This window comes from Nannospalax galili, unplaced genomic scaffold, assembly GCF_000622305.1.
Source record: "Nannospalax galili isolate Female #2095 unplaced genomic scaffold, S.galili_v1.0 scaffold127, whole genome shotgun sequence".
In the NCBI taxonomy this organism is placed as follows: Eukaryota; Metazoa; Chordata; class Mammalia; order Rodentia; family Spalacidae; genus Nannospalax; species Nannospalax galili.
In genome coordinates, this window is record NW_008360326.1 from 11020012 (window position 1) to 11029838 (window position 9827).

The following is a 9827-nucleotide window of genomic DNA, read 5'->3' on the forward strand; positions in this document are numbered from 1 at the left end:
AGATCTCCTGTAACTAGTTATGGACAGTTGTTAACTGCCGTGTGGGTGCTGGGATTTGAACCCAGGTCTTATGCAAGAGCAGTCAGTGCTCTTAACCGCTGAGCTATCTCTCCAGCCCCCAGAGTACACATTTTTAAATGAATATTCTAGCTTTACAATGAGCAACTTTTTCTTTTAAGTCTTTCAGTTACACCACTATTTATTAGAAAGTAATTTCTGACATTATCTCATTTAATCCAATTATTCTCTGGAAAAAAACTTTCTTAGTTGCACAAGATAACAAGTATTAATACTTACTGAATAGTGCTTACTATATATTGCATACTATTTTAACTGGACTGATGAAAATCAATACAAAAAGACTAGGTGCCTCCTCTGAAAGAAAATTATTCTGCTAGTAAGGAGATACAGACCATTCTATAAAGAATTTTAGCTATGAACACAGTATGACAGTGGTCATGATGAGGAAGATGAGAGGAAGAGCCTCTTCCTTCCTAGACTGATGAAAAGTGCTGAGAATGAACACAGATACACACTAAAGAATGCAGCTGAACAGAAATATTGCTGAAGAACGGTTACATATTGACCTAGGTTTTCTCAGGGAAGCAGGATAGGTTTCTTGAAAACAGAACTCTTAATAAACAACTTTAAGAAACATGATTAAAATTTGGAATAACCAGCAGGAAGAGGGAGTTTACTAGGTATGCACACACAAAATGCCTCAAGGCACTGAACGACCAACTAAATTAGAGATCACTGTCTTGCAATGTCTTCACTATTATCATACCCTAAAACGTGAGTAATGAAAGCAAATACGCAAAATTACTCAAGATGCCTCTTGCCGATACTCCTGGCTTTGTTGAAAGTAAAAATGGAAACTGGACAACTGCTAGCACTGGAGATAGTAACACCATCGCAGCTTGAGCATGAAAAGGGGTTTGCTTGAGATCCGTGAACACAATGTGAGAAGGAAACAAGCAATGACAAAACAGAATAATTAAACAATAACAGCTGTTTATAGTGCTTATTACGTCTCCGGTACTATTCTAAAAGCCTTATGTGTGTTAACTCTGTGAGGCTAGAAAGATGACTTGATGGTTAAAAGCACTTGCTGCTCAATCTTGAGGCCCCATGTTTGGATCCCAGCATCCACATCAGGCAGCCTACAAACTGCTGTTAAGTCTAGCTCCAAGGGATCTGATGCCCTCTTTTGGTTTCTGAAGGTATCAACACACATGTACACAATACAGACACGCATGCATAAATAAAATCTTTATTAAAACAAGTTTTATAAGGTAGGTCCTATTATTTTCTCAAAGTTCCATATCTAATAAATGGAGGTGCCATGACACAATGTTGTAATTTTAAGATTTCTAAAATAGTTATCTAACATGTTCCATGACTGGATGAAGTTCACTGTTAACTCACCAGAGGCCAGAGTTAATGGGTTAGTAGGGGAGATCCATGCTTGACTCACAACAGGAACACTGACCAAATGAATGTCTATTCCAACACACAATGGATAAATTTAAGACTTGAAATAAAATGTCTGTGATGAGGTACTGAAATCCTCAATGTCTGAGTGAACATAAGTAAGATGATCACAGAGAGGAAAAGAATAGTGTTCAAGAGGCCGAGCCACAAAAGATGATCACATTAAGGCAATACACAACATTCTGTACTCAATTCAAGATAAGCCTATATCCCAGCAAAGCCAAGTTTCAGATGGGAGGAAACAGAATTCAAAGGACAGCACACAGGAGAGTTAATTACCTTGCAGTCAAAGTAGTATATCAGGCTGTACAGTGAAACAACTTGAGAGGAGAACACATGCAAGAGTGGGCCAGAGACCAAGACTTCTGATACTGAATCCAGACTCAGTGCCAACCATAATTACTACCTGTCCTAGTTTGCTTTTTGTTGCAGTAATAAAACACTGATGAGAAGTAACTTGGGGGAGGAAAGGGTTTATTTCATCTTACAACTCGCAAGTTAAGAGTCTATCACTGAGGGAAGGGCAGACACAAGGTAGGGACCTTGAGATGAGAGCTGAAGCAGAGACCATGGAGGAATGCTGCTTAGAGGCTTGCTCCCAGCTCACAATCAACTACCTTTCTTTACAGTCGAGGCCCATCTGCCCAGGGATGTTACTGGGCCCGCCTATATCAATAAACAGTCCAGAAAATGCCCCAAAGATATTCCAGTAGGCCAATCTGATGGAGGAAATTCCTCAGTTGAGATTCTCTCTTCCCGTTTCTTTCAAGCTGGATAAAAACTAACCAGCACACTTTTACTTTCAAGTCATTGTTCCAGAGACTAAGGAGATTACCCTTCTAAGAAAAATGCTACAAGAACTTTTATGACCTACTACTGCTCTTACAGACCGAAACATTTCAAATCACCATTTGCACTCAATGAATTACTATAGTTTGGCTTACAGGACTAGTTTCTTGTTTAATCAATCATTCACGAACCATTCACACTAAGCCGTAAGTGCTCTGTGGTTCAAAAGGGTGCCTGGTGTAAGCACTGGTCAAAACCCACAATCTAATTCAGGAGTGACACCAAAAAAAGGGGAGGGGAGGATAAGAAATAAGAAAATCCATACTGTCTTTAGGTGAACATTCAGTGTATACATTAGGATGTACACATATGGCAGTGGAAGTGTTTATAAACTTAAGTGAGAATTATTACTGGAAATTCCCCAAGAGCCAGTAGCCGTCTGGACAACTCCAAAGGTACCAACGTATATATACCTTTTAGACTGAGTTCTTGGGGTGGTTCATAAATTGGTTCTGCAGGCTTTTCAAAATGATAAATTCACTGGCTGCTCTTAAAGAGGACCCAGGTTCAGTACCCAGCACCCATGTGGCAGCTAACAGCTGTCTATAACTCCAGCTCCAGGGGATCCAATGCCCTATTCTGACCTCTGTGGGGACTGTACACTTGTAGTGCACTTACATACCAGCAAGCAAAATGTAGATGGCACATGCCTTTAATCCCAGCATTCAGGAGGCAGAAGCAGGTGGATCTTTCTGAGTTCAAGCCAGCCTGGTATACATACCGAGTTCCAGGCCAGCTGGGGCTATAGGAAGACCCTTTCTCAAAAACACCAAAAAAATAAAATAAAATAAAATAAAAATTCTAGCACGTGTATAAAATCGTAAGGAAGGGTCACTGCTAAAGTATACAGCATTTCAATGTACAAGAACATTCCGATTTTAGTATTTAAATTTTGGCCTGAACTCAATGTTAATATAACTGTAGTTAATTGTGTATTAGGTAAGTTCTAAAGCTTTATATGCTTTATCATACAACAACCTGGCAAGGAAGGGCCTTTTAGCATCTTTTTTTTTTTTTTTTTTTGGTATTTTTGAGACAGGGTCTTCTGGTAGCACCAGCTGGCCTGAAAATCAAGAGATCCAGCTGCCTCAGTTTCCATACTGGGATTAAAGGCATGCGCCACCACATCCAGCCTAGTATCCCCATTTTATAGAGAAAGCTGAAGCTAGAGGAGTAGAGGAGTATAGTAACTCCTTAAAGACAGTAGAGCTAAAAAGGGATGGAGCTGCTGTACAAGACCTGGCAATCCAGAGCCCCCACTCTTAATGGTTATTCTCTCATTTTCTTTAGTCATGTTTCTAACACATATGATGAATACTCTATTGCAAAACTAAAAGCTCCCTATGGTCTATTCATAGTTTTATACTTACAAATAGTGAAAGAAATGTTGAAGTTTTATTTTCACCTATAAAATAAAAAACATATTAAACAACTTTGAGAAACGTAATTCATAAGCATCCACTTAGGAGCCAGTACAATCCTAGTTCTGCTATTTACAAAGTGACCCTTAAGCAAATTACTTAAAACTCACAAGCCCTCATGTGTAAAACAGATGACACTAAGTCAGCAAAGAATTTCATAAATTAAGTTTAGACTTCCTGGCACAGAATAAGCATTCAACAAGTGTTAGCTATTTTTCTACCTTTCTGGACATCACTTATGAACTATATTTTAACAGTAGGGCGTGATGGCACACGCCATTAATCCCAGCACTTGAGATTCAGAGCAGGAGGGCATCTCTGTCAAGATTGAGGCCAGCCTAGTCTACATGATCAGTTCCAGGCAAGCTGGGTCTACAGGGAGAGCCTGTCTCAGAAGACAAAGGAGAAATATATTTAAACTCTGTTCAGCTCAATAATTCCATAGTTACAGATGAGGCTCCAATATTCACACATTAACTAAAGTTGCACCTGTACAAAAGGGAAAATATGGACTTCCTAGAATCAAAGTACTTGACAGGAGTGCTCAAAAGTGAATGCTGTACAGTATCAGTCACCAAAAGTCATGTTTTCAAAAATACTACGTAACTATATGAAACCACTATTAGAAAAATACATGGCTAGAGAGATGGATGGCTCCAGTGGTTAAGAGCACTGGCTGCTCTTGCAGAGGACTGGGGTTAGGTTTCCAGCACCTACACCGTACCTAACAGCAGTCAGTAACTCCAGTTCCAGGGGATCTAACACCCTCTTCTGGCCTCTGCAAGCAAAACACTCATACACATAAAATAAAAATATTTTTTTCAAAGAAAATAGAGGGATGAGGCTATTAACTAAGTGGTAGAGTGCTAGCCTAGCATGTGTGTGGGCCCTGGTGTTCAAACCACAGCACCACAACAGGAAACAAAAAGGCAATACAGAAAATACTCAATTGTACTATGTAATCTTACAGGAATGTGAAACATCAAATAGAAACAGATAAATGTTAATATTCTTTACTTCCAAGTGGTAGGTTTACTGGTAGTTATTTAAGTCCAATATTAATTCTAATTCATATTTCATTTCAGTGATTTATTCGTATGATTAATATCTATGTGGTTGACTTTTACAATGGGAGGCACCAAGATTTTATCAACTTATCCTCTTAAATACAAATCACCCGCCTGCATGATCCCAGCACTCAGAAGGCAGAGGTAGGCGGATCTGTGAGATGAGGCCAGCCTGGTCTACAAAGCAAGTTCCAGGTCAATTGTGGCTACAGGGAGACTGTCTCAAAAAAAAAAAAAAAAAAAAAAAAAAAAAAAAATTCAAAAACTTCCAACCTACAATAACACTCAAGATACTCACATGTAAGTTTAAAAACTGCTAAAGGCCCTTCTGAGAATCCCAAATAAAAGTAACAGAAGAATTAGTTCTAAATTCTTTTGATTTGTAATACCAAAAAAAAAATGGTACTACTTTTTCTAGTTATAATTCTATGCTCTTCCTGATTATAATTCTATGCTGATTCCTGAACTGGACCTGTTATTATTACTAATTAGTCACATTTAACAAATGAATGATATACAAAGAAATGACTGTTTTATGTGAATGAATCAACTTTGTAATTAATGTACTATACATGAAAGGCCAAATTTTCACGCTATAGCCTGTACTATTAAAACAATTTTTAAAACTGATGATGCTGAAAAGATGGCTCCAGCCACCTGTAACCCTACTCCAGCTCCAGAGGATCTGACACCCTTTTCTGACCTCTAATGGGCACCTTCACTCATGAGCACAGACACATATACATAGAATTTAAAAAACAGAATGCAAACCAACACATTTTCTCTTTTAAATTCTAAAGCCAAGCAGTACCACAGCTGGCTATCCCAAAAATATTAAGCAGAAAGCATCAAAGTGTAACATTCTCATGCATCTGTTACTCCTTACTCCCTAATTTTTCTCTAAGAAAACAACAGAAGGCTGAAAAACAAATTTATAGTTAATTCCTTGCTTTGCGTGATTTCAAGATCATTATTCAGCTCTTCTACACTCCAGATAGTTCTATGCAACAATTACCTTCCCTAAGAAAGCAAAACCTGGGGGCTGGAGAGATGACTCGTGGTGGTTAAGAGCACTGGCTGTTTTTTCAGAAGACCCAGGTTCAGTTCCCAGCACCCACATGGTGGCTAACAATTGTCTGTAAAACTCCAGTTCCAGGGGATCTGATGCTGTCTTCTGGCCTCCACTGGCAGGGCACATGGTGCACCTACATACTTGCAGGCAAAACACCCATATAAATAAATTTTAAAAATTAAAAAAAAAAGTATTATGAAGAACAAAGCTGTTCCCCTATATCTGGTTATCGCTGTAGCTATGAAGTGAAGAAAAAGACATCAACTGTCCTTATCGCTTCATGCTCTAATGAGTATCACAAAGGGTCTTAAAAAATCTCTCCCACTGCCAGTCACTGCAGGTATCATTCGCTGACCATGCTACATAGGCAAAGCTCATCTGCAATTATGGAGTAAATTATATCCAGAGTCTCCCTTGGCAGGACTCAACACACTTCATAAACTGAAGTTACTTCAAGGACCCCTGACATCAGTCTTAAGAGCCAGATCACCTTTTAGGGGAGTGGCTTTCATGTCTCCCAAAGAGGAAATGAGAGGAAAGAGCAGCATTTTCTTTCTCAAATCAGCCCACCAATTCCCAACCAAGTCTGTAAAGCTCATATGAATCAAATCCTGGACAATACAGATAGAAATAGCTTTACAGAGATAAAGACAAAAAGTCTACCTGACAGTAATGATCTTACAGAGTTGAAAACTGAGGGTTAAGACACAGGGTAATAGCAAGGAAAGGGTTCCTTGGAGAGGAATTATTTGGCCTAAATCCACACCTAATTTCCTTTCTTAAAAAAAAGTTTTGTAGCACAAGCTGTTACTTTGTGTACAATTTTAAAAATTATATGTATCACCAGAGGCTGGAGAGCTAGCTGTGGTTAAGAGTGCCTACTGCTTTTGTAGAGGACCAGAGTTCAGTTTCCAGCACCCACATCAGCTGCTGCCTTAACTTAAGCTCCAGGGGATGTGCTGCCTCTGGCCTCCACAAGTACCTGTACTCACATGCACAGACCCACACGAGACACATAATTAAAATCTTTAAAAAAAGTATCAACAAAAAGGTATGTGGTATATTCTGTATAATGCAGGAAAGCCTAAAAATTGGAGTAAAGTTTTTCTGTCAAGTTAAAAAGTACAGAAACTTCCTTATTGTTTTCAATCTTAAGAAATTAATTTCTGAAGCAGGGTGAGGTGGTGCATGTCTTTAATCCCAGCACTAGGGCGGCAGAGGCAGGAGGAACTCTGTGAGTTCCAGGCCAGCCTAGTCTACATAGTGAGTTCCAGGCCAGCTGGGGCTACAGGAAGACCGTGTCTCAAAAAGACCGAAATTAAAAAAAGGAAAAAGAAAAGAAATTAATTTCTGTAGATTTACTTAAGATGTAAACTGGGGGCAGGTAGAAAATGTAAACTGCCCTACATTTATGTGGTTTAACTTTTACTCCTCTAAATAATGAAGGCATACTTAAAATTTGCACTGAAAATACAAGAGAAGATTTGTCTGAAGAGACTGTAGTCTCACGGGATATTTTATACCTTGTAACCACTATTTTACAATGAAACAATTCTAAACTTACTTCATTCCTTTAAACATCAATTGTGAGAAACAAGCTGAAAGCAGCATAGCTAACTACATATCCAAGCAGTATTCATAACATACACCACTTCTAATATACATATGTATAACCATAAATTGTTGTGCGTGTATATGTGACTTCTAACTAACAATCCATGTAGACTGTAGTTATAAACAAGATTGCTAACCTGAAAGGATAGAATTTTGACAGTCTAAGTTGCTTCCCAGTAATCAAAATACTATCACTAAGGCATTTATCTATCCTAAATGATAGCTATAGCATCTATATATTAGAGATATGCTTTTTTTCAATGGGAACTGTATGTCAGTTAATAGTTATGAACTGAAAATTAAAAAAAAAAAAACAGTTCTAGTACTATGTATTAACCACCTAATGGGATAATAAAATTTTCTCCAGCTTCTAATCCCTAATACTAGCTCCAGAAAGCAGAGCTTTTTGCCTTTTCAACTATAAAATGATAAATCCTAAATTTCTAGGAATAATGCCTGGCCTGCCTACAGAATTTCCTGAACCAGGAAGGGATGGGAGAGGACAACAGGCTTAAGTAGAAAAACCTAAAGAGATCAAAGAGTTGATGACACACAGATAAAAGTAGAACTGGTTACTCTGAATAATATTAACATGTTAAATATAAGCTATTCCACATTTTACCAAACAACAACAAAAGATTTCAAAAAAGAGGAGTGTATGCGAGGCAACATTTCCTAGAAAACCAGTATGTCAAAGGTCGACTTCATAAAACTTTGATTAATTCTGAGTTCTGCTTAAAAAAAAAAAACTAACATTTGAGAGTCACTTGGATGGCAGATTGAAATTAACATTACTCACAAATTCATAAACCCAGCTCTTTGTCCAATTACAAAGGAAAACACACTAGGTCACTAGTGCTCTTTTGCCAACATTTCTCACTTTCTCATTTTCTTTCTCACATTTAGGAAAAATTCCAACAGTTTTGCCCACTTACTAATCAAGCTACTTAATTCTCCTGTGTATACCCTATGTGGTCTCATAAAGCCTATTTATTTACATAAAGTCGGTTTTCCACATTTTCCTGCATCAGTACACTTTTAAATCTTAAGGACTAAGGAGAGGTCCTCAAATTCTTCAGGGTAAAGCACGGGTCTCAACTGAGACAGTATCATGATAAGCCCTTCCTCACTGGGAGAAAAGCAGGTTTTCAAAAGTGCATACAAGGCCCCCTTCCCTCCACACTATAGAATGCTTCTGGTTCTCAGAAGGGAAAAATAACTTTCTCGGGTTGTACTTTTTAAAAATCTGTTCAACTGCTGGCTTGTGTATTTCACTTACGCTCGTTACTGTAGCGACACGAGCAAGTATGTCCAGTTTCTCTACAACAGTACATTTTAATTGCCTGCCATTGGCGATCTGATTCAGGCATGACATCCGAAGTTAAACTCCATACACTAACACCGCAAGTGTATGACTCAACGTTCTGCCAAAAAGAAAAGTTTCGGAACAGAACGCGCTTGCTGTCGCTAAAATTGACAAGGCACAACAAGTCTGCGTGGCGACCACATTCTTTTGGGCTCCCCTGGCTCAGAAACCGAACCCCAACCGTCCAACTGGTCCTACACAGCTTCCTCTGGGCGCTCCCGGCACAGGCCGATTCCTGCACAGAGTTGGGAAGCGCTTGGGCGGCTGGAGGATGCACAGGCTGCGGAGCCGGAGGACGGCCACCGGCATTCCGTGCCACCACTGTCAGCGCGTCGGGGACAGGCTGCCTGAGGAGGGGGAGAGGGGACCAGTGCTCCCCACAGCCGAGAACGCTAAACCGGGTCGTTTTCCGAACCGCAGCGAAACCACACGCTCAAAGTTCCACGCACGCCCCAGGCCGGGGAGCCGGGCCCATGGGGTGCATCCCCTCCGGGCCGGGCCGCCGGGCATATTGCGGCCGGGCGGGATCGCCGTAGGCGGCACGGGGAGGCCCGGGGCGCCGTGGGCAGCGCAGGGAACGGCCCTGGAGGCGGTGGAGCCGGCCCGCGCCGCTCCGTTGCCGGGAAGGCTCGCGCCCCGCCACCGGCGGGCGTGGGGGGGGGGAGGCGGACTGCGGCCTGTTGGCGAGTTCAGCCACGGCCTCGCGTGCGGCTCGGCCGCGGCCCCGGGGTCCCGGGCGCCGAGAACCCACTCACCGGAAAGGCCCGGATCCGCATCTTGGTGTCCTTCCGGCTGCCCGTGCCTTTGCTCAGATTCGACATGGTGCTCGGTCCCTCCCCGGCGGCGGCGGCGGCTCGCACTCTGAGACGCCGGTGTCACATTGAAGGCGGCGGGCGGCCGCGGGGCTCGGCTGGGGGCGGCGGCGCGGGCCCCGGGCTGGGCTG

General features: G+C 41.2%; 1 protein-coding gene across 2 annotated transcripts in view; it reads right to left on the reverse strand.

The window, feature by feature from the left end:
• The window catches only part of Cul3 (cullin 3), an 85798-nt gene extending 75977 nt beyond the window's left edge, over positions 1 to 9821 (reverse strand). For both annotated transcript variants that reach the window (XM_029559969.1, XM_008825826.3), the window contains exon 1: positions 9639 to 9821. In XM_029559969.1, the coding sequence (XP_029415829.1) occupies positions 9639 to 9704 (66 nt within the window). In that variant the 5' untranslated portion in view covers positions 9705 to 9821. The remainder of the gene's footprint in view (positions 1 to 9638) is intronic.
• Between the last annotated feature and the right edge of the window lie 6 nt (positions 9822 to 9827).